A 25,712-nucleotide genomic window follows, 5' to 3' on the forward strand; every position below is an offset into this window, starting at 1 on the left:
GCTTATACATAGTATTACCAAACTTCCAATAAACACAACGCTTTACTTCTATATGCTTCCTTATCAAGAACCACAGTTGCTCTACCCTTGTCCGCGGGTAGGACTACGATGCTATCATCCTGTTTAAGGCTTCTTAGCGCAATTCTTTGCTTCACATTAAGATTGGAGGGGGCAACTCTAGCTTGACTCAGGATCGCTGCCACTTTTACTCGAACTTCATTAGCTGTAGTTTCGGGAAGTTTGCTTAAAGCCCTTTCCACGCCCATAGCTACTTCTGCAACGGGTAATCTGGGCGGCACCATGGCAAATTCCGGTCCTAATCCGGAGTTTATTGTAAAGTTAAATTTATTGTAGATGCGGGTTATTTTAAATACAGTTATCAAAAGTTTAGTTTCCCTGGTGTTTTTATTTCTACTTCTACGCAAGGTTGGTGCAAAACACTAAAGTCACAGTATGGATATACCCAACCTCAGAGGCCTGTTTGAAGAATTATTTCGATGTTATGGCCGTCCAATTGTGCAGTGCGTCAGAGAATTTCAGAGGCATAGTGTTAGGGAGGCGAAGCATGAACAGCATTTGAGGTTTGCCCATCGATGCAAGACGCATAATCTCATTCCATGAGGCTTTCAAACAAAGCTACCCTTTGAGGATGAACGAGTATTTAACGTTACCAAGTGGTATCAAAGGAAGATCCTTAATATATGGATCGGAAAATTACATAATGATTTATACCACATTAGGAGAGGTAAAAGGCAGTGCTTGGATAAGTTAAGTGATAAGTTGTCTCCGGTACACTTAGCAGGAGTGGTTAGTGTAGTAACAGCTAAAGCAAAACGAATTTCGGACAGTTATAGACGGAGGCAAATGGGGAAGTTTGACAAGCTTAAAGAACGAACCAAGCCTAGGGGCAGTAGTGATAGCACCACCAAGAATTTTGTGGTGAATATGAGCAATAAACAGTTAACTAAGGAGCAGTTGGAGGTTCTAAATTTAGGACCGGAATTTGCCATGGTGCCGCCCAGATTACCCGTTGCAGAAGTAGCTATGGGCGTGGAAAGGGCTTTAAGCAAACTTCCCGAAACTACAGCTAATGAAGTTCAAGTAAAAGTGGCAGCGATCCTGAGTCAAGCTAGAGTTGCCCCCTCCAATCTTAATGTGAAGCAAAGAATTGCGCTAAGAAGCCTTAAACAGGATGATAGCATCGTAGTCCTACCCGCGGACAAGGGTAGAGCAACTGTGGTTCTTGATAAGGAAGCATATAGAAGTAAAGCGTTGTGTTTATTGGAAGATCAGATGACTTATAAAGTTATTCAGAAAAGTCCTCTTCTTAGGTTGGAACGCCAAGTGAACGGTATGGTACAGAGTTGGCTTAAGTCTAGCAAAATTTCTAAGGAACAGTTTTGGATGTTGCGCGCTACAGGTAGCCAAATGCCAAGATTTTATGGCTTGCCTAAAATTCACAAAGTGGATGTGCCACTTAGACCCATAGTCTCATTTATAGGCAGTCCAACCTATGCACTGTCTGGTTTCTTAGCCAAATTATTATCCCCACTAGTGGGGCTTTCAGAATACAGTATTAAAGATAGTAAAGACTTTGTTCAGTTTATTAGAAGCCAACCCATAGAAGAAGATGAGATCATGATTTCTTTCGACGTGAAATCGCTATTTACATGTATTCCGATTGATCATGGGGTGTGGTGTGCACGCTTGGCATTACAGAGGGACACCACCCTAAGTACTAGAACACAGCTAAAGCTAGAGGATATTGAGAAAGGAATAGAGTTATGCCTCTCAAGTACCACTATGGTGTTTGGTAATACTATGTATAAGCAGGTTAATGGTGCAGCCATGGGCTCCCCCATCAGCGCTATTATTGCTAATTTAGCTATGGAGGAGCTCGAGGCCAGAATATTTAATGCTAGTGTTCTCCCTATGCGCCCCTGGAAAAGGTATGTGGATGATACGTTTTCAATCATTCGAAAGGGGAGTGAGGATCAAGTGTTGAACAGCTTAAATGGCTTCTCCCCATTCATACAATTTACATCGGAGGTGGAAGAAGGAGGAGTCTTGCCGTTCCTGGATGTGTTGGTCTGTAGAGAAGGTCGACAGCTGAGGACTAGGGTGTATAGGAAGTCCATGTGTAAAGGGCAGTATTCGCATTACAGCTCAGCCCAAACCAACCATCATAGGAACAGTGTGGTAAGAGCTTTAGTTGAAAGAGCAAAATCACATTGCAGTGCCTCCGATGATAGAAAATTAGAGTATGAACGGGTCGCAACGGATCTTGCAAAATGTGGTTACCCCCGGAGGATTATAGAGAAATATGTTAAAGGAAATCAGAGGAGAGGCGAGCCATTTACACCGATAGCCACTGCATACATTCCCTACTATCCGGGTTTAACTGATCATATGGCTAGAATACTAAGAAAGTACCAGACGCGTTGTGTGCAGCTTCCGGGACGGAGGCTGCGCACTATCGTGTCTCAGGTTAAAGACCCCATTAAAAAAGAGAACACTAGTGGGGTCGTATATAGCATTAGATGCCCGGATTGTGGGGAGTGTTATGTAGGGGAAACAAAACGCCGTCTCAAAGATCGTCTGGGGGAACACGCTAAGGCAATAAGAAATGCGGAATATGGCAAGTCCGCCGTGGCCGAGCATTTTTGGGAGAAACAGCACCAGATCTCCCCGGACGATGCTATCATCACCGATCGGGCGCGTAAGTTTTGGGACCGTAAGTGGCTCGAGAGTTTGCGGATTTGTTCTACAATTAACATAAATAGGGATAGAGGTACGCGGATTCATCCCATCTTTGAGACCACTATCCTCAGAAGAGATGAACGATTCCGTGTGGCTTCCACTCGGGCCACTTCCAGTTCCACAACGCGAGAGAACGAGGCACACGAGAATGGAAACACGTGAGGAGTACCGTTGGCCTGCTGATATTTAAAGTTGTACTGCATAGCAAGAGTTACCGCTGAAGAAGAAGGCTGAGCCTTTGAAAGCTACGGTTTTTATCGTTTTAATCTGTATATTTATACATTTTTGATTGTAATGTAGCAGATTTTAATATTTATATGTAGAGTTTATTGTAAAGTTAAATTTATTGTAGATGCGGGTTATTTTAAATACAGTTATCAAAAGTTTAGTTTCCCTGGTGTTTTTATTTCTACTTCTACGCAAGGTTGGTGCAAAACACTAAAGTCACAGTATGGATATACCCAACCTCAGAGGCCTGTTTGAAGAATTATTTCGATGTTATGGCCGTCCAATTGTGCAGTGCGTCAGAGAATTTCAGAGGCATAGTGTTAGGGAGGCGAAGCATGAACAGCATTTGAGGTTTGCCCATCGATGCAAGACGCATAATCTCATTCCACGAGGCTTTCAAACAAAGCTACCCTTTGAGGATGAACGAGTATTTAACGTTACCAAGTGGTATCAAAGGAAGATCCTTAATATATGGATCGGAAAATTACATAATGATTTATACCACATTAGGAGAGGTAAAAGGCAGTGCTTGGATAAGTTAAGTGATAAGTTGTCTCCGGTACACTTAGCAGGAGTGGTTAGTGTAGTAACAGCTAAAGCAAAACGAATTTCGGACAGTTATAGACGGAGGCAAATGGGGAAGTTTGACAAGCTTAAAGAACGAACCAAGCCTAGGGGCAGTAGTGATAGCACCACCAAGAATTTTGTGGTGAATATGAGCAATAAACAGTTAACTAAGGAGCAGTTGGAGGTTCTAAATTTAGGACCGGAATTTGCCATGGTGCCGCCCAGATTACCCGTTGCAGAAGTAGCTATGGGCGTGGAAAGGGCTTTAAGCAAACTTCCCGAAACTACAGCTAATGAAGTTCGAGTAAAAGTGGCAGCGATCCTGAGTCAAGCTAGAGTTGCCCCCTCCAATCTTAATGTGAAGCAAAGAATTGCGCTAAGAAGCCTTAAACAGGATGATAGCATCGTAGTCCTACCCGCGGACAAGGGTAGAGCAACTGTGGTTCTTGATAAGGAAGCATATAGAAGTAAAGCGTTGTGTTTATTGGAAGATCAGATGACTTATAAAGTTATTCAGAAAAGTCCTCTTCTTAGGTTGGAACGCCAAGTGAACGGTATGGTACAGAGTTGGCTTAAGTCTAGCAAAATTTCTAAGGAACAGTTTTGGATGTTGCGCGCTACAGGTAACCAAATGCCAAGATTTTATGGCTTGCCTAAAATTCACAAAGTGGATGTGCCACTTAGACCCATAGTCTCATTTATAGGCAGTCCAACCTATGCACTGTCTGGTTTCTTAGCCAAATTATTATCCCCACTAGTGGGGCTTTCAGAATACAGTATTAAAGATAGTAAAGACTTTGTTCAGTTTATTAGAAGCCAACCCATAGAAGAAGATGAGATCATGATTTCTTTCGACGTGAAATCGCTATTTACATGTATTCCGATTGATCATGGGGTGTGGTGTGCACGCTTGGCATTACAGAGGGACACCACCCTAAGTACTAGAACACAGCTAAAGCTAGAGGATATTGAGAAAGGAATAGAGTTATGCCTCTCAAGTACCACTATGGTGTTTGGTAATACTATGTATAAGCAGGTTAATGGTGCAGCCATGGGCTCCCCCATCAGCGCTATTATTGCTAATTTAGCTATGGAGGAGCTCGAGGCCAGAATATTTAATGCTAGTGTTCTCCCTATGCGCCCCTGGAAAAGGTATGTGGATGATACGTTTTCAATCATTCGAAAGGGGAGTGAGGATCAAGTGTTGAACAGCTTAAATGGCTTCTCCCCATTCATACAATTTACATCGGAGGTGGAAGAAGGAGGAGTCTTGCCGTTCCTGGATGTGTTGGTCTGTAGAGAAGGTCGACAGCTGAGGACTAGGGTGTATAGGAAGTCCATGTGTAAAGGGCAGTATTCGCATTACAGCTCAGCCCAAACCAACCATCATAGGAACAGTGTGGTAAGAGCTTTAGTTGAAAGAGCAAAATCACATTGCAGTGCCTCCGATGATAGAAAATTAGAGTATGAACGGGTCGCAACGGATCTTGCAAAATGTGGTTACCCCCGGAGGATTATAGAGAAATATGTTAAAGGAAATCAGAGGAGAGGCGAGCCATTTACACCGATAGCCACTGCATACATTCCCTACTATCCGGGTTTAACTGATCATATAGCTAGAATACTAAGAAAGTACCAGACGCGTTGTGTGCAGCTTCCGGGACGGAGGCTGCGCACTATCGTGTCTCAGGTTAAAGACCCCATTAAAAAAGAGAACACTAGTGGGGTCGTATATAGCATTAGATGCCCGGATTGTGGGGAGTGTTATGTAGGGGAAACAAAACGCCGTCTCAAAGATCGTCTGGGGGAACACGCTAAGGCAATAAGAAATGCGGAATATGGCAAGTCCGCCGTGGCCGAGCATTTTTGGGAGAAACAGCACCAGATCTCCCCGGACGATGCTATCATCACCGATCGGGCGCGTAAGTTTTGGGACCGTAAGTGGCTCGAGAGTTTGCGGATTTGTTCTACAATTAACATAAATAGGGATAGAGGTACGCGGATTCATCCCATCTTTGAGACCACTATCCTCAGAAGAGATGAACGATTCCGTGTGGCTTCCACTCGGGCCACTTCCAGTTCCACAACGCGAGAGAACGAGGCACACGAGAATGGAAACACGTGAGGAGTACCGTTGGCCTGCTGATATTTAAAGTTGTACTGCATAGCAAGAGTTACCGCTGAAGAAGAAGGCTGAGCCTTTGAAAGCTACGGTTTTTATCGTTTTAATCTGTATATTTATACATTTTTGATTGTAATGTAGCAGATTTTAATATTTATATGTAGAGTTTATTGTAAAGTTAAATTTATTGTAGATGCGGGTTATTTTAAATACAGTTATCAAAAGTTTAGTTTCCCTGGTGTTTTTATTTCTACTTCTACGCAAGGTTGGTGCAAAACACTAAAGTCACAGTATGGATATACCCAACCTCAGAGGCCTGTTTGAAGGATGGTATATCAAGCTTAATGTCCCAGTTTTCAGACGATACAAAGGTTGGCAGAGTTGTTAAGGACACTACTGATGCTATGCTGCTGCAACAGGATCTGGAAAGGTTGAGCAGATGGGCTGAGAGGTGGCAAATGAAGTTTAACATTGACAAATGTAAAGTACTACATATGGAAAACAGTAACCCCAGATCGACATATCAACTCTGTGGTACTACGCTGACAGCGGTAGAGAATGAAAAGGACCTGGGGGTAATTGTGCAGGCAGATATGAAGTTCTCTGAGCAGTGCAGACGAGCTGCAAGAGTAGCTCATGGTGTCTTGTCAATGATACACAGGAATTTTTCTAGCAGGGATAGGGATGTGATTATTCCCTTGTATAAGGCATTGGTCAGGCCACACCTTGAGTACTGTATACAGGTCTGGAGGCCTCATTTCAAGAAGGATGTAGAGCTGCTGGAACGAGTACAGAGAAGGGCAACAAGATTAGTGAATGGAACAAAGGGTTGCTCTTACGAAGAAAGGCTTATGTTTTGCAAATTACAGTCTGGAGACTAGGCATCAGCGAGGTGATCTGATAGAGGTGTATAAGGCTTTGAATGGCTTGAGCATGCTCAATGCCGATGGGATTCTTCCTCTTGCTCAGAATAATCACCTGAGAGGGCATAAATTCAAATTGAGGAAGGACGGATGTCGGACAGATGTGCGGAAATTTGCCTTTAGCCAGCGGGCAGTTGGTTTGTGGAACAGACTGCCATCACTTGTTGTTGAAGTTGATAGCCTAAACAAATTTAAGGCTCAGCTGGACAGGTATTTCGAACAAATGGAGGGGTAAAATGGGAGTAGTGGTTGTGCTTTTTCTTTCTTTCTTTCTTTTTTTTTTTTTTTTTTCTTTTTTTTGGCTGATGCTGAATAAGCTTGCTTTCTTGCATCATATGCCTCTACTAATGCTAATGCTAAATCCTTGAGAATTTCAATTCGATCCAAATGATCCTGAATTCCACCCTTGATCATTGCCTCCATGATTTTCCCTACTACTGAAGTCAGACTGACAGGTCGATAATTTCCAACTTCACTTTTAGAGCCACCCTTATGTATGGGAGATACATTTGCCCTTTTCCAATCCAAGGGAATCTCCCCAGAGTCTAGTGATGCTCGCATAATTAGCCTCAATGGTTCAATGCACTCGTTTGCTGCCTCTCTTAAGATTATATGGTATATTCCATCAACTCCAGGAGCCTTACTGGTCTGTAGACTCGAAAGTTTTTTCATTAAATAATCTTGCAAAATTTCAATATCATTAATTACATATTTTTCAACTTCGCTCCCACAATTTCCCATTTCCACAAAAGGTTTTTCATTTGTAAATATCGATGCAAAATAACTGTTGAGTTCATCTGCAACGGCAGCTGGTGTATTTATTACTATCCCCTTTTCCTTGCGTAAAGGTCCGATCTGGTTTGTCCTGCTCTTCTTGGCATTTATATATGTGAAGAATTCTTTATCCCCCCCCCTCTTTGCTCTGTTTGCTAGTGATTTCTCATAAACTGCCTTTGCCTGTCGAACCTTTTCTGTGGCTCTATTACACATCACCTTGTAGCTGTTATAGGCTTCAGCACTTTTTATTGCTCTGTAACCTTTCCATGACACCTTTTTCTGCTCAAGTAATGAGGCAACTTCACTATTCATCCAACTTGGAACCCTTCTCGTGGAGTATTTTTTTAATGGTATATACGCATTCAAGCCATCTGTGATTAATGTTTTAAAAGCGTACCACAGTTCAATTGTATTCATTCTCTGCGCGATATCTATCCAGTTAATAGAGGCCATGTAGTACCTTAAGGCATCGTAATTTCCTTTTCTGAAATTAAAACTCATTGCTTTGCCTTTTACTTCTGCTACCTCTCTCGTCATCATCCACCGTAGAACTCCATGATCACTTCCTGCTACTGGTTCCTCTATTATCAGCCCTGTTATGTCATCTGATTCATGTGTGATGATGAGGTCTAGGATATTCTTTTCTCTAGTACTTTCCCTGACATGTTGATACAAATAACAGTCATCTAGTTGATTTAAAAATTTTGTTCCCCATGTCGAGTTTCCTTCCCATTTACTCCAATCAATTAGAGGCAAATTGAAATCACCCATAATAAGGCATTGACGCTTACTTGCCCATTCCATTTGCATGTAGAGACTTTTGTCATAATCTTCACAATCACCTGGTCTGTAGATTACTCCTACTCGCATTATACCTTTGTTTCCAACTATCTCACACCATACAGACTCTATACTAGCATGTGAAATGTCTGAATCTGGGAAAGCTATCGTCACACTCAGGCTGCTTCTGATAAGAAGCATTACCCCACCACCCCTTCTATCTAACCTATCCTTCCTAAATACATTATACAAGCCGTACTGAAACTCACCATCCCCAATTTCCGGGTGGCACCACGTCTCTGTAAGCCCTATTATGTCCGCGTTACTTGTTTTAACCAGCAGTTCGAATTCGCTCATTTTATTGACGACACTTCTAACATTACTGTATAAACAATTAAGATTTACTGTTCTTGTATATTTAACAACCCTAACACAACCCTTGAAGTTTTTTAGGCTCTCTTCCCTGATATTAGCTACCCCCCCCTCACGTGAAACGTTTCTGCCCCCAGAACATCTAGATAATACGTCCAGTTGGGGTAACAGATAAGAACTCTTAAGGTATGTGCAAGAGTTACTTTGATGAATATTATCAGATAAATGCATGTCAGTATTACCCACATCCCCCCTAACTAGAAGTTTTCCTAAACCTTTAAGGTATCCTCAATAATACTGGCAAAAACTTTTGCACCACCTTTGTTTAAGTGTATCCCATCTCTACAAAACAAATTCTTTCTACCTACAAGTGTGGGCCATGCTGACAGAAATTTCCCCCCTAAAGCCTTGCAGATTCCTTCAAGTCTTGAGTTAATCCACAAGGCTCTTAACATATAATCCCTCCTATCGTGTCTGGGCAGAATTGCAGACACATAGACATTATGGCCTAGCTCGCGACATTTCCTCAGCATGGTCCTGTATTTTTCCAACAAATCGTCAGATTGTGTACGTTTAATATCATTTGTCCCCACATGAATAATAATATTTTCTTTACCCCCTTTAAAATCTGATAATCTGTTGGTGACATCATCAATAGCTGCTCCCAGCAGACATACCCTGGTTCTGCTCCACCTATCCTTATTACAAAAAATATTCCCCGTTTCCCTGACAATGAAGTCTCCTAATAAAACAATGTCCTTTTTAACCAGAGAAGTTTGCACTTGGTTTTTCTGTTTTGAGGCTCGAATCGGGTGTGCATCACTTGGTAGATTGCTGGAGTTTTGAGTCCCTGACGAGCTCCCAGATGCATTATTTTCTAGGGCAAGCACTCGTTTTTTCAGGGACTCAAATTGTTCCATCAGTGCACCAAATTGTAATTTAAGATCGGTGCACTCCTTATATCGATCACAAAGAAAAGAATCCCCAGGTGAGGTAGAATTAGTCACCAGGTCGACCTTGGAAAACATTCCACAGGTTCCACAACGGATTAAATCATTACTCACCCGCAAACGGCCATCGGCTATTTCCGTGTGAGTCACGATACCCTGTGACGTGTTTAAGGCAGATCGTGTAACTACCATTATAAAATTAAATAAATATCAATGAAAGTAACTTTAAAAAATTATATCTATAATATTATTAAAATCAAACAGTTACAGGAAAACCTATAACAAAATAATCCAACAATATCTAAATAAATCAAATATTTAAAAGCACTATCCAAAAGTAAACCACTTAACAGAGGAGCCCTGTCTAAGCGCGTCCGCTCACCTCGAAGCATTAGCATTAGTAGAGGCATATGATGCAAGAAAGCCAGCTTTCTTGCATCATATGCCTTATGACGCAAGCTTATGCACCATCAGCCAGAGGAAAAAAAAAAAAACTTCCACTTCACCTCTCTGTTCATTCGAAATACCTGTCCAGCTGAGTCTTAAATTTATTTAGGCTATCAACTTCCACAACAAGGGATGGAAGTCTGTTCCACCAACCAACTACCTGCTGGCTAAAGACAAATTTCCGGACATCAATCCTACATCTGCCTTTCCTCAATTTTAATTTATGCCCTCTCAGGTGATTGTTCTGAGCAAGAGGCAAAATCCCATCAGCATAGAGCATGCTCAAACCATTCAAGACTTTAAACACCTCTATCAGATCACCTCGCCAGTGCATAGTCTCCAGACACTGTAATTTGCAAAACGTAAGCCTTTCTCCCTAAGAGCAACCCTTTGTTCTCTTCACTAACCTTGTTGCCCTTCTCTGTACTTGTTCCAGCAGCTCTACATCCTTCTTGACATGAGGCCTCCAGATCTGTATACAGTACTCAAGGTATGGTAATCAAAGGACACTACCTGACCATTGCCTTATACAAGGGAATAATCACCTCCTTATCCCTGTTAGAAATATTTCTGTATATCATTGATAAGACACAATGAGCTACTCTTGCAGCCCGTCTGCACTGTCAGAGAACTTCATATCTGACTGCACAATTACCCTCAGGTCCTTTTCATTCTCTACCACTGTCAGTGTAGTACAACAGAGTTGATACGTTGCTCTGGGGTTGCTGTTTCCCATATGTAGTACTTTACATTTGTCAATGTTAAACTTCATTTGCCACCTCTCAGCCCATCTCTCAGCTCAACCTTTCCAGATCCTGTTGCAGCAACATAGCATCAGTAGCGTCCTTAACAACTCTGCCAACTTTTGTATCGTCTGCAAACTTGGACATTAAGCTTGATATACCATCATCAATATTATTTATAAATACAGAAAACAATAGTGGACCCAACACTGAACCCTGAGGGACTCCAATAATAACATTAGTCCACGATGAACAGTGAGTCCATTGATTACCACTCTGTCTTCTCCCCCTCAACCACCCCTTTATCAATAGCAGCAATTTGTCTCCAATGCCACACTGCTCCAATTTGTGCAGCAGTCTTCCATGTGCAACAGTATCAAAAGCCTTTCTAAGATCCAAGTATATAATATCAAAGCTATTCCCTGCATCCAGTTCTTTTGTGACTGCATCATAGTATCCAATCAAATTGGTCAGGCAAGACTTCCCCTTAATAAAACCATGCTGTGTCCAAGCTATAACTGAAGTCTTGTCTAGATGATCCTGCAGTGCTTCTTTAACCAGTGCCTCCATTAATTTTCCTGGAACAGAAGTTAAACTAACAGGTCTATAATTACTTGTGTCAGTCTTTGTTCCTCCTTTGTGAATTGGAGTTACATTTGCACATCTCCAGTCTATGGATACCTCCCCTGAGTCCAAGGAAGCTTTCATAATTATGGCTAAGGGTTTGCTTACTTCCTTTCCTGCCTCCTTTAATATAACTGGATAGATCCCATCCACCGCAGGTGCCTTTCTTGTATTTATCTTCAACAATTTCTGCTCAACTTTACTCTCAATTATTACAAGATCATCTAGCTCACTGCCAGTGTTTACTTCATCTATGGCATTCTCCTCGCTGAATAACTCCTCATGTGTGAATGTCGATGCAAAATATTCATTTAGTTTGTTAGCTACCTGAGCAGGATCATCAACAGTTGAACCATCGATATCAAGTGGACCAATCTGATTCATCCCCTTCCTTCTAGAGTTTACATAAGAAAAGAACTCTTTACTGTTTTTCTTTGCATCCTTTGCCAAAGATTTCTAGTAATCTACCTTCGCCTGCCTAACCTCGTTTGTAACTTGGTTACAGATCAACTTATATCTATCATTGGCTTCTGTGTCACATGTTTATTTATATGTATCCCAAGCATTTTTCTTCTCTGCTATATGTCTCATTAGTTCATCTGACATCCATTTAGGCTAAAACCTTGAACAATATTTCTTGTTGGTATGTATCGCCTACTAGCTTCCAAGATACGTTCTTTGAATGCTTCCCATTTTGAATTTGCTGTTGGTAACATCATCAGTTGGTCGCACTGTATAGAATTTAAATACTGTCTCAGACCATCGTAGTCACCTTTACGGAAGCAATAACCCTTCCCTTCACCCCTGATGGTAGTTACCTCTTTGAGTAAATCCCACTTCATCACACTTTGATCACTGCCACCTAATGGTTCCACTATCTGCAGATTCTTAATGCATGAAGGATCACTACTGATAATCAAATCAAGAGTATTACTCCCTCTGGTTGCCTCACGAACATGCTGATGTGGAAAACAATCATCCAATAAATCCACAAAAGCCTTGCTAGTGTGTGAGTGACCAACCCACAAATTAAAGTCAATATCTGAGAAATTAAAATCCTTCATTATAAGATTCTCTGATTTACTGGCCCACTCTATATCCCTGTACAGTTTCTTATTATACTCATCTGACTCATTAGGCCTATAGCACACTCCTACTCTCTATTTTGATCTCTCAATGCTTATGTCACACCAAACTGACTCAACACTGCACTGTCCAGCGATGTCGACTGGCTTCACTTCCTTGGATTTTTTGTGTTTCTTAACTATTAGCATAACCCCTCCTCCCTTCCTATCCTGTCTATCCTTTCTGTAGACGTTGTACTCCCCAAATTCCAGTTCTGCATTCCTTATATCTGTGTGACACCACGTCTCTGATATCCCAACAATATCCGCCTTTGATGCTTTGAGCAATACCTCAAAAAATTCATCAAATTTAATTACCAAACTCCTAGCATTGGTGTACACGCAAGTATACATGCACCTGTTCCTATTCTTAGCTACCCTAACACAATCCATGTGTTTTCTTGTACCACAATGACTCCCAGCAGTCTCTAAAATACCCTGCATCTTGTTTTCCAGGCTTCTGCTCATTCCAATAGAAGCAATGCAAGAATCACTTTCACCTCTGCCAGTCATGTTTTTTATATGATTGAAGATTTCAGTGAAGGGGAACTCATTTCACCATAATAATATAAAAACCCATAGAATTCCAGTTATCGGTATTATCATAAATGCAATAAGGTCAAGTTTACTACCCATTTATAATAGACTTCGCTAACAGAAAAGCCCCATAAACTGGAAAGTGCAAATTGTTTTGTAGTAGTGACCTCCAGAAGTATGTTTTAGAAAAATATCACAAAGGTGTTCAAATTTTGATTTTTATAACGGAACTTTAGCATTTCGCATTAGCAGAGGCACATGATGCAAGAAACCAAGCTTATGCAGCATTATGCAAAAAAAAAAAAAAAAAAAAAAAAATACCCCTTCCCATTTCACTGATCCATTCAATCCAAATGTTTGTCTGGATCAGTGAAATGGGAAGGGTTTTTTTGTTTTTTTTAAATGACCTTTTAGAGAGATAAATAGCTTAGTTATATAGTGAAAATTTAAACTTCCAAGTTCTTGAAATGAATTACCAAAAAAAAAAAAAAAAAGTGTTATTGGGTTCACACTATGATAATTTCACGATACCTCCATTTATTCCTATGGGATGCAAAATACTTTTCCACGATTTTTTTAAGTTTGCACAGTGTTGCGTTTGCCAGGAACCAGGTATCCTATGAATTCTGTCATTTCAGTGTAATATATAATATCACTATTACTTTTTCTTACATTTAAAATCAGAGAAATTTTTCCACTACTTTTATTTTTTATTTGTTTCTTTTTTCAAAGACGGCAACTCTGCAATTCTCTGATCTTTAACATTTTTCTGTATGTATTGAAATAAGAAATTACAATTGGAAAATTTACCTGAAACCAGTCAATTGTACAGCAGTTAACAAGAGATGGAAATTTACGAAGTCGATTCCGAAACGAATCTCCAATGGGACTCATTGCTAACACTATATGCATCTGATCACGTACACGCTGAATGAATAAGTTGAAAAGGGCAACGGGAGAACCATCTGTTTTCCGAGATCTATCTTGCTGTCTATTATAAAATATATCAGATATGTATAAATCGATTATTAAATAATTATTTCCAGGCAGTTCTCAACTTATATCAGTTCAATTTACATTGATCCATATGCATATCACTAGCATCACCTACAGCAGCCTGATCTGTACTGACAGAAATCTGCTGATCCATTTTTTTTTTTTTTTTTTTTTTCCCTTATCAAACAGTACAATTACAGATCCGGTGCAGGCAATTAAGAATGAGATTTGCATATATGAAAATCTACATTTAAAACACAGAACTATAATATCATTAAAAAAAATTAGACATGGCAATTCAACATTCCAATGCATACTTACAAGATGTTGCTGATGCCACTCCACTTCTGGTTCTGCATACAAAGAAATGTGCCATGCAGTTAGTCTGTTTCCAAAAGTGCTCCAGTGTGCTAAATGTCTGTGTACAGCATATGTTTAGTAATCTTTAAGAACTTTTGATTTATTTCAACCATAAAAATTAGTTTTAAAAGGATAGCTCAGTGCAGAAATGGTGTCATAAAGAAATGTACAGCAAGGGCACTACACGCAAATTGAAGAGAAAAGTGATAACACTTAGTGAAGTGGATTGTAAAAGTAATTATAATTATAATGAGTGTTATCACATACTTTATATATGACTGGTAGTTAAGTAATACGCTATTTGATAAAAATTTGTACATTAGACCCTCGACCAGGAATATATTCTCTATTATACCACTGTTTCCGTAGAAAAAGCAATTTTAACTTACATTATTTTAATTTATGGCATCCTTTTTAGAACATAACTTGTCATAAATCTGAGATTCAACTCTATTGGCGATTTATCTCACTTGATTGATTAAACACATGATATTTAATATATGGTTTACTTTTTTATTTTATTTTTCCATTAGTAATAATCATATCCATTACCATTACTAATAATCACCAAAATGTTTCCACTTATGCGGATAACATGAAGATACTAATAAAATTTCTCGATGTCATACCATCTAAAGTTAAAGGGAATGCCATCCCACTATGCAAAATCTTAATAGCTCCAAATCATTGGAGCTGTTATTAGTAATGGTCATATGGTGCAAGGAAGCCTAAGGCTTATTCTGCACCAGCCAAAAAAATAATAATAATAATAAGGGAAAAGGAAATAGACAACCTATGCATTTCCCTCCTCCTATAGGTAACTATCCAGCTGACCTTTGAATTTCCCTAAACTGTTAGCCTCTACCACCCATGTAAGGCAAATAAGTTGCCTACATGGATGGCAGACTACTCTAAAACAATGTACAAAATTAACTCTAGAAGATATGATAAAACTGACTTCCTTTATCTAATTTGCAAAGTGTTTGCACATAAATCTCAGACTTACAAGCAAATTTCTGGTCTACCTATGGATTTAGGTGCATAAACCCTGATTTCAGATATTTACTCATCATGTGTCAAAAATGAAATATTAATTCTGTAATATAAGTCAAAAATTAAGTTTTTGCATAGTCAACTAATGACATTCTCATAATAAATAACAAACTGACTACAGACAACTTATTAAGCAAGTTTAATTTGTTTCATTCCAGACTGAAATTATAATATATTCTATAAGCAGAAAAAGAAAGTTGTATTGAAAAGAAAGTTGTTCTTGAACTTTCTTTGGTGGGATACAAGGACTACTAGATTAACAGTAGTCACTGGCAGAGGTGAAAGTGATTCTTGCACTGCTTCTATTGGAATGAGCAGCAGCCTGGAAAATAAGATGCAGGATATTTCAGAGACTGCTGGGAGTCATTGCTAAGAAAAAAGAACAGGTGCATGTATACTTGCATGTACACCAATGCTAGGAGTTTGGTAAATAAATTTGATGAATTTGAGGTATTTCTCAGAGCATCAAAGGCGGATAGTGTTGGGATATCAGAGACGTGGTGTCACACAGATATAAGGAATGCAGAACTGGAATTTGGGGAGTACAACATCTACAGAAAGGATAGACAGGATAGGAAGGGAGGAGGGGTTATGCTATTAGTTAAGAAACACATAAAATCCAAGGAAGTGAAGCCAGTCGACATCGCTGGACAGTGCAGTGTCAAGTCAGTTTGGTGTGACATAAGCATTGGGAGATCAAAATTGAGAGTAGGAGTATGCTATAGGCCTAATGACTCAGAGAAGTATAATAAGATACTGTACAGGGAAATAGAGTGGGGCAGTAAATCAGAGAGTCTTATAATGGGGGATTTTAATTTCCCAGATATTGATTGGAATTTGTGGGTTGGTCACTCACAACACTAGCAAGGCTTTTGTGGATTTATTGGATGATTATTTTCTAAATCAGCATGTTCGGGAGGCAATTAGAGGGAGTAATACTCTTGATTTGATTATCAGTAGTGATTCTTCATGCATCAATAATCTGCAGATACAGGAACCACTAGGTGGCAGTGATCACAGTGTGCTGAAGTGGGATTTACTCAAGGAGGTAACTACCATCAGAGGTAAAGGGAAGGGTTATTGCTTTCGTAAAGGCGACTACAGTGATCTGAGATAGTATTTAAATTCTATACAGTGGGACCAACTGATGATGTTACCAACAGCAAACTCAAAATGGGAAGCATTCAAAGAATTTATCTTGGAAGCTACTAGGCTTTACATACCAACTAAGAAATATTGTTCAAGGTTCAGGTGTAAATGGATGTCAGATGACCTAATGAGACATATGGCAGAGAAGAAAAATGCATGGGATACATATAAATTAACATGTGACATAGAAGCCTTTGATAGATATAAGTTGATCTGTAACCAAGTTACAAATGAGGTTAGGCAGGCGAAGGCAGATTATGAGAAATCATTGGCAAAGGATGCAAAGAAAAACAGCAAGGAGTTCTTTACTTATGTAAACTCTAGAAGGAATGGGATGAATCAGATTGGTCCACTTGATATCGATGGTTCAACTGTTCATGATCCTGCTCAGGTAGCTAACAAACTAAATCAATATTTTGCATCTACATTCACACATGAGGAGTTATTTAGGAAGGGGAATGCCATAGATGAAGTCAACACTGGCAGTGAGCTAGATGATCTTGTAATAATTGAGAGTAAAGTGGAGGAGAAATTGTTGAAGATAAATACAAGAAAGGCACCTGGGGTGGATGGGATCTATCCAGTTATACTAAAGGAGGCAGCAAAGGAAGTAAGCAATCCGTTAGCCATAATTGTGAGAGGTTCCTTGGACTCAGGGGAGGTACCCACAGATTGGAGATCTGCAAATGTAACCCCAATTCACAAAGGAGGATCAAAGGCTGAAACAAGTAATTATAGACCTGTGAGTTTAACTTCTGTTCCAGGAAAATTAATGGAGGCACTGGTTAAAGAAGCACTGCAGGATCATCTAAACAACACTTCAGTTATAGCTTGGACACAGCATGGTTTTATTAAGGGAGAGTCTTGCCTGACCAATTTTATTGGATACTATGATGTAGTCACAAAAGAATTGGATGCAGGGAATATCTTTGATATTATATATTTGGATCTTAGAAAGGCTTTTGATACTGTTGCACATGGAAGACTGCTGCACAAATTGTAGCAGTGTGGCACTGGTGGCAAATTGCTGCTATGGATAAAGGGATGGTTGAGTGGCAGAAGACAGAGCGTGGTAATTAATGGACACTGCTTATCGTGGACTAATGTTATTAGTGGAGTCCCTCAGGGTTCAGTGTTGGGTCCATTTTTTTTTCTGTATTTATAAATAATATTGATGATGGTATATCAAGCTTAATGTCCAAGTTTGCAGATGATACAAAGGTTGGCAGGGTTGTTAAGGACGCTACTGACGCTATGCTGCTGCAACAGGATCTGGAAAGTTTGAGCAGATGGGCTGAGAGGTGGCAAATGAAGTTTAACATTGACAAATGTAAAGTACTACATATGGGAAACAGCAACCCCAGAGCAACATATCAACTCTGTGGTACTTACACTGACAGTTTTTTTTTTTTTTTATTTGATTTATTTAGGTTTTATTGGCGCATTAGCAGCTTTGACTATAATGCGCCAAGACCACACACTGACAGTGGTAGAGAATGAAAAGGACCTGGGGGTAATTGTGCAGGCAGATATGAAGTTCTCTGAGCAGTGCAGATGGGCTGCAAGAGTAACTCATGGTGTCTTATCAATGATATACAGGAATTTTTCTAGCAGGATTAGGGAGGTGATTATTCCCTTGTATGAGGAGATGGTCAGGCCGCATCTTGAGTACTGTATACAGGTCTGGAGGCCTCATTTCAAGAAGGATGTAGAGCTGCTGGAATGAGTACAGAGAAGGGCAACAAGGTTAGTGAACGGAACAATGGGTTGCTCTTACGAAGAAGGGCTTAAGTTTTGCAAATTACAGTGTCTGCAGACTAGGCACCGGCGAGGTGATCTGATAGAGGTGTACAAACCTTGAATGGTTTGAGCATGCTCAATGCTGATGGGATACTGCCTCTTGCTCAGAATAATTACCTGAGAGGGCATAAATTCAAATTGAGGAAAGGCATGGGTATGACAGATGTGTGGAAATTTGCCTTTAGCCAGCGGGTAGTTGGTTGGAGAACAGACTTCCATCCCTTGGTGTGGAAGTTGATAGCCTAAATAAATTTAAGGCTCAGCTGGACAGGTATTTCGAACGAACGGAGGGGTGAAGTGGAAGGGTTGTTTTTTTTTTGGCTGATGCTGCATAAGCTTGCTTTCTTGCATCATATGCCTCTACTAATGCTAATGCTAATTTGCAAAAGTGTTTGTACATAAATATCAGACTTACAAGCAAATTTCTGGTCTACCTATGGATTTAGGTGCATAAACCCTGATTTCAAATATTTACTCATCATGTGTCAAAATTGAAATATTAACTGTGTAATATAAGTCAAAAATTAAGTTTTTGCATAGTCCGCTGATGACATTCTCATAATAAGGAACAAACTGACTACAGACCACTTATTAAGCAAGTTTAATTTGTTTCATTCCAGACTGAAATATAATATACCCTATAAGCAAAAAGAGAAAGTTGTTCTTGAATTTAACGAAAATAAAACAAGGCACTGTTTTATAATGCATGCTACTTTTTACAATACATTTAATTAACCATGCCACTTCTCTAGGCATGCATATTAGCAGGAAACCTACTAATTTCAGTCATTTTTCAATTGCCACAGGTTTTAATTTTTAGGAAAAATATATGGAAATGTTTCAGAGAATGAAAGTAGAAGAATGGATGAAGAAAAAAACTGAGTGTGACTATTTCAGAAACAGTGCATCAGTGTGATAGGGAGTATATGGCGGGAGAGGAGGGTGGAGAAACAAAGATTTCTATAGGGTTTGAAGCACTTTCCAGGTGTAGAAATAGAAATTCCATGTGAGCATATTTAAATACCGTGTTTGACGGCATATAAGATGCACTTTTTTTCCAAAAAAATGCCTTGAAAAATCACCCTGTGTCCTACACGCAGAAGTGAGCCCTCCCTCATCGGCATCAAAGTGAGTGGGCTGGTTATATTTCGCCATTCGGTCAAAATATTTTTATTTCTGAAGGATGATCGGACACCCTAGGGTACTTTCGGACTTGCAGAGTTGTTTGAAACCAGTTGCAAGAAGTTTCGAAAGCCGGGGAACAGAGGAAAAGCCTTAGAAGGCGATGGAAGCTTGAAGATTTTTTCCAGGTTTCTCAATAGTTGCCGATCCTTTAAAAGGTGGCACAACTGGCAGGCAGTTAGTTCTGTGCAGTCTTTTGTGATGTTGAGTGTGTCTCCGTGTATGATATAAAAAGTGTACTTTAATTGTGTGTGAAGTGACTATAATCACGACATTGAATTGTAATCATTGTGGGTGACTGAAATAAAATAAAGAACGGTGTTAATAGTATACCAGTTTTGGGCTGCTGTGCTGATGGCACAAAACTACACCATTTTTGACATAAAAATGTTTTTACTGGCGTTATTCAAAAAAATTTGGAATGAAAAACCGTCATGCAAAAAGCATTACGAAAATTTATTCCAGTTTAATTTATCTTCCACTGGACCAAAATTAATGAAATTTTGCATGGAGAGCTTCATCTCAGCTCTATACTAGAGGAAAAACTTTCAAATGCCTGAAAATTGCAGTAGATTTTCCAGGATAGTGGAAAATATGAACATGTGATCAAGGAAATTTTCTCACATAATAAACAGTGGTCCTGGTGGTCCCTTAAGGAAATCATCTCTTCTCATTTGGGACCAGTTCAGAGCCCATAGAACTGAAGTCATTAAAAAGAGGGTGAGGGAATTGAATATACAGATAGTTGTCTTTCCTGATGGACTGACAAGCCAATTGCAGCCTTTGGATGTGTCCATAAACAACCCATTTAAGCATAATATGAGAGAACAGTGAAGAAAATGGATGGGAGAACCCAATCATGACCTCACACCCACAGGAAGAGTGAAGAGGCCCACCACTGCATGGGTTAAGGAATCTTGGAGAAATATAAGTGGTAAAATAATTAGTCATTCAAGAAGACTGGAATTAGTAATGCCCTTGATGGCACTGAAGACACTGCATTATTTGAAGATAGTGATACCAACATTAGTGAGGAAGAGTTTTTGGGATTTGAAGGTAGTGATTTTTTTGGTTTTCAGAATGACTGAACTTTCCATTTGCAGAACACTAATGTTTTTTTACCATTCCCTCACTGTCTTTTTGTTCATTTTCAATTCTAGTGGTAGTCTGCTTCATATAAAATATTTTCTAATGTAGCTAAGATTCTTTTATTTCCCTTTTAAAATTGGTAAATTAATAATAATAATTAAATAATGTATTATTATACAGTATTAGTATTTTTCTTGCTGTTCTGATCACATGTTTAGGATGAGCTTTTTTCTACAATACACATTAGAATAAATATTAAATGCCTAAATATATTAAAAGTTTTTTTCCTTAATTTTCCTTTCTAAAATGGGAGTGCATCCTATTTGCCGTCAAATATGGTATGTGCAGAGTTCGCCTGCTCATAAATAAATACCACCAACAGTTTAGATATATTTATGATATTGTATGCCAAAAAAGATTAAATATATATTAAGCTTAATCTATCTAAAAATTCAGATAAGCATAAATGAAACATTTTTTTGCAGGAAATATGACAGATTTGGATTTTATGACCAAAACTAATCCCCTCCCCCACATGCTACGGGAAATGATATATAGCAAAACTTGCCACTTGAAAAAGAAAAGAAAATTCCATTCTTACAGAAGTGCTGTCCAAGGGAAGCCACCTTTCCAAATCAGTCCTTATATGACCCTGTCTGCAGATTAGCATTTAAAGAGTTGGCAGATAAGTTAGTTTAGGCAGCACATTCAGAGAGGAAAGAGTGATGTTGTGCACTATCATCAGCAAAATTATACATAGGATTTGAAGTAAATGAAAGGTTGGATATTGATATACAAAAAAAAAAAGGTCACTGATATACAAAGGAAGAAGACAAGGTGAGAGAACAAACCCAAGAGTAAATAACTCCAATGTTTACTGAAAAGTATGAAGGCAGGATACTTATGATGGCATGAATATACCATCATTAGTGAGGTAGAAGACAAAAAAAAAAAAAAAACAATAAGGTTAATAAGAAAATGAGAGAGAGAGAGAGAGTGTGTGTGAATGCAGTTAAAGTGAAAAAAAAGACAGAAAATGCATAACAGGTAAAGCTGCTCAGAAAGCCAGAGAGCAATAAAAAAATTAAGGGAGGGAGGAAGCTAAAAATAATTACTTGTTGAATGACTAAAATCAGGAATGGGAAAAGAGATGGGAGACCAGCAGCTTTAACCTGACACTATAAAAAAAAATTTACTAATCCTTTGCAGCTAAATACATCATATCCAATTATAACCAAATCACTTACTTATCAATAACTCTCATTTTCTCGATTATTTCATTTCTTTCATCAGGAGGAAACAGATTTGGAACCTCTCCAGCATTCAACAAATTATTTATGTCTTCAAGGAATGACTCATCCTTGATCTGTGTATCTGAGAAAAGAAAGACACCATGTTGTTCACTTCCTGTTGACTTCTTTAATATATGTTTTATATCTTCACGCCATTCAGTCATTGTGTAACTTTTGCTGATTTCTACCTGCATAGATAAAGGGAGAGAAAGGGCTTTAATGTGTAATACTGATTTAGACAGAAAAAATTATAAAATACTCAATAAATTCCAATTAAATTTAATTCAAGTATGGATGTTGGTGTTGAAAGTAATGAGGCAGAGCAAAACGGAGACAGAATAAATTATGACAAGTTTAATAATAGGAAAAATACATATATTAGATTAGGAAATTATATACATTATTATATATACATATAATAATGTAAAAATAAACTTATATACATTATTATATACGTATATACATACATATATAATAGGAAAAATACATACTTGGATGTTTGGAAAAATACTTGGAAAAATAAGTAATTGGATGTAATATAAAAATAAGTAATTGGATGTTGAAACCACAGGCTTCAACATCCAACAATTAATCACACAGTTCATGTACATGATTGGCAGTACATGCTCTCATGTTCCACTCTTAACTGTCAGTTTGACTGAGGAAGGTTGACAAAAACAACCGAAAGCTTTTTTGTATGAAACTAATCTAATATATGTATGTGTTTTTCCTATTATTAAACTTGTCATAATTTATTCTATCTCCGTTTCACTCTGTGTCCACAGTAATTCGATATTAATAATGAATCCAGAGCGCACAGGCCTCTTTAATCATAATGAGACGGTTTCTGTATCAAAAATAACACACACTAATGTTAAAATATTGTATATGAAGAGACAATGCAAGAGTAAAAAGTAGCAAGGAAAAGTACATTCCTTTGCTTAAACAAGTGTCAGCAAATTTTCAAAATGACAGTGTGGCAAATTCACACTGCACCTTTGTAGTATTATGTCAAAACAATGATGTAATGTGGTATGTCAAAACCACTCTAATGTCTACATTAGAATGTTTTTTTTTTTTTTTAAATCCGGTTGTTCAAAAAAATTAAAAATTTAAAACAGCAATTTAAATTTTTAAAATCAAAAATCTATAGATAAAAAAAAAAATTACTGTACTCATTATTTTACAAAAATAAGTACACTAAAGCAAAAAATTTTAAAAATGTATTTAAGAAGCCTCACTTCAAAATTAAATTTTTTAACTATCTTATTAGTATAATTAAATGAAAATCATCTTATGTACTGCCATCTTGTGGTATGAGTGCTGTGCATTGTCTGCCTCTAATTTGGATTTCTCTTGTTGATTTTGCAAATTGCAATTTTGCATTACTGTGAAATACTAAATGATGTGCTGTAATTGTGAGTACTGAGGAAAACTAAGCAGCCAATGTTTCCTTTTTCCTGTCATTCCATCATTCTCTGATCTCTCTCATCTTTGAGAATGATATATTCCATGTACTGTTAGGAAAAAACATGAAATGCATTAAAAATTTTATTTCTTTCTTCCTTGAACTTGAGAATTATGCAAGAGAGAAAGAAATGCTAATTCATTTTAGAAAAATAAATTCACAGAATAAGTTAGTAACTCATGTATAACATTAAAGGAGTGATAATAATAATATAATTAGAATCTTTAATAATTTATTTACATGTATATTCATTGCCCTTGTGTGAAAGTCACACTCCAAATTTATAGTAGAAAAATAAATTTTTATTGCCCTACACACAAGCTGCATCACCATTTTGTTAATTTTCATTCTGTGCATCTCAAGGAGATTGTAAATGAAGTAATTTTAAGTTCAACAGATGTGACACATTTCTGAACTATTCTTATGCTTTCAGTTCATTTTTGGTTGAAACCATATGAACACAGAGGCTGACATCTCTAATGTCTTTAATTAAACTGGACACATTTTGAAGTGAACAACCAGAATCAAGTAGATGATCACAGCAAGTTCAAATTCAGTTTTAACTTGCATACATTTCTGTGAATAGCTCTCTTGTTTTCATTTCAAGTGACTCATTTCACTGGCTAAACAGCTAATATGGTTTACATTTTTTAAGTGCCTTGATTTAAATATAATTTTTCTGTTCAATCATATATGTGTAAAATTTATTTGCAGATGACTTTAGGTATACAATTTATTTCATAATGGCAACAGTGATCATTATGCATAGCAGTACACTGGTATTTTTTAAAAATCTACTGTAAAATATGGAAACTAAGTTGTTGTTGTTTTTTTTTTTTTAATGAAAACCGAAAACAAGAGAGGTATTAGAACCTATAGAGCTTAGTGCCATGCATGGGTTGGTGGTTGAGAAGGTGAAATAGGATATTTGTTGATATTAGACTTGAACTTCTGTAGACTGTAATTTTCAGGAAATACGAATGAACGGAGATTGTTCCAGAAAATGGCAGTTTGAATGAATAAACGAGCAAGATGAAAAGTTGGTTCTGTGAGTTTGAAGTTTGACTTAAGTGAATGTTGGCTGGTGACGGAACATGTTCATACTGTTTTGAAAGAGAGAGGGGGAATTATAGAAGCCAATTCAGAAGAACAGTGGCCATTGAAGTATCTGTAGAAAACGCATGCTGCAGAAATAGTACGTCTATGAGACAGAGAGCCAAGAGAGAGACTCTGTTAGAGATGAGTCATTAATTAACCTAACTGCCCCCTTCTGAATGGAATCTAGAAGCCTGAGTGGTTTCAGGGGACACAGCCACAGAAGTGGGAACCATATTCCACGGTAGGGCAGATTTGTGATTTGTACAGAGTGAACAGCTGTTTGGAAGAAAATTAATGCCATGAGCAAAAAAGAAAACCAAGTTTTCTAGATGCATAGGAAGCAATATTTGTAATGCACTTGTGCCAACAGAGATTAGAAATCACGGTAATCCCCAAAAGAGATATATCAGCTTGCCTAGAAATTGGAGTGTCACCAAAGATAAGCATAGGAGCAGAAGAATCCTTTTTGTGAGATATAAGACAGGACTGAGTTTTAGGATTGAAATCAACTAAGTTGTCTTTGTCCCATTGGAGAATTACCTAGAGATTGGCATTTAAGGAATTGGTAGCAGATATTCAAGAAGCTGAAGTTGATTGAGCAGGGCAAGGTTTCTCAAACTGACAGGAAATATCAGAAAGGATATATGCACAAGTACCACCTTTGGAGACAAAGACTAAAAGATTAACAGTAGCCACTGGCAGAGGTGAAAGAGATTCTTGCACTGCTTCTATGTGAATGAGCAGAAGCCTAAAAAACAAGATGCAGGATATTTCAGAGACTGCTGGAAGTCATTGCGGTACAAGTAAAGACATGGGTTGTGTTAGGGTAGTTAAGAATAGAAACAGGTGCATGTATACTTGTGTGAACACCAATGCTAGGAGTTTGGTAAATAAATTTGATGAAATTGAGGTATTGCTCAAAACAAAGGCAGATATTGTTGGGATATCAGAGACGTGGTGTCACACAGATATAAGGAATGCAGAACTGGAATTTGGGGAGTACAACATCTACAGAAAGGATAGACAGGATAGGAAAGGAGGAGGGGTTATGCTATTAGTTAAGAAACACAAAAAATCCAAGGAAGTGAAGCCAGTCGACATCGATGGACAGGGCAGTGTCGAGTCAGTTTGGTGTGACATAAGCATAGGTAAATCAAAATTGAGAGTAGGAGTGTGCTATAGGCCTAATGACTCAGAGGAGTATAATAAGATACTGTACAGGGAAATAGAATAGGCCAGTAAATCAGAGAGTCTTATAAAGGGGGATTTTA

General features: G+C 38.3%; 1 protein-coding gene across 1 annotated transcript in view; it reads right to left on the reverse strand.

Moving 5' to 3' along the window:
- The window catches only part of Dhc36C (Dynein heavy chain at 36C), a 592,122-nt gene that overhangs the window by 297,456 nt on the left and 268,954 nt on the right, over positions 1-25,712 (reverse strand). The window contains exons 31-32 of the mRNA XM_090380456.1: positions 21,831-22,063; positions 13,765-13,945 (exon numbers count right to left, since the gene is read on the reverse strand). Of these exons, the coding sequence (XP_090236582.1) occupies positions 13,765-13,945; positions 21,831-22,063 (414 nt within the window). The remainder of the gene's footprint in view (positions 1-13,764; positions 13,946-21,830; positions 22,064-25,712) is intronic.

This window comes from Mastigoproctus giganteus, chromosome 8, assembly GCF_048544385.1.
Source record: "Mastigoproctus giganteus isolate SK-2022 chromosome 8, ASM4854438v1, whole genome shotgun sequence".
Taxonomy (NCBI): Eukaryota; Metazoa; Arthropoda; class Arachnida; order Uropygi; family Thelyphonidae; genus Mastigoproctus; species Mastigoproctus giganteus.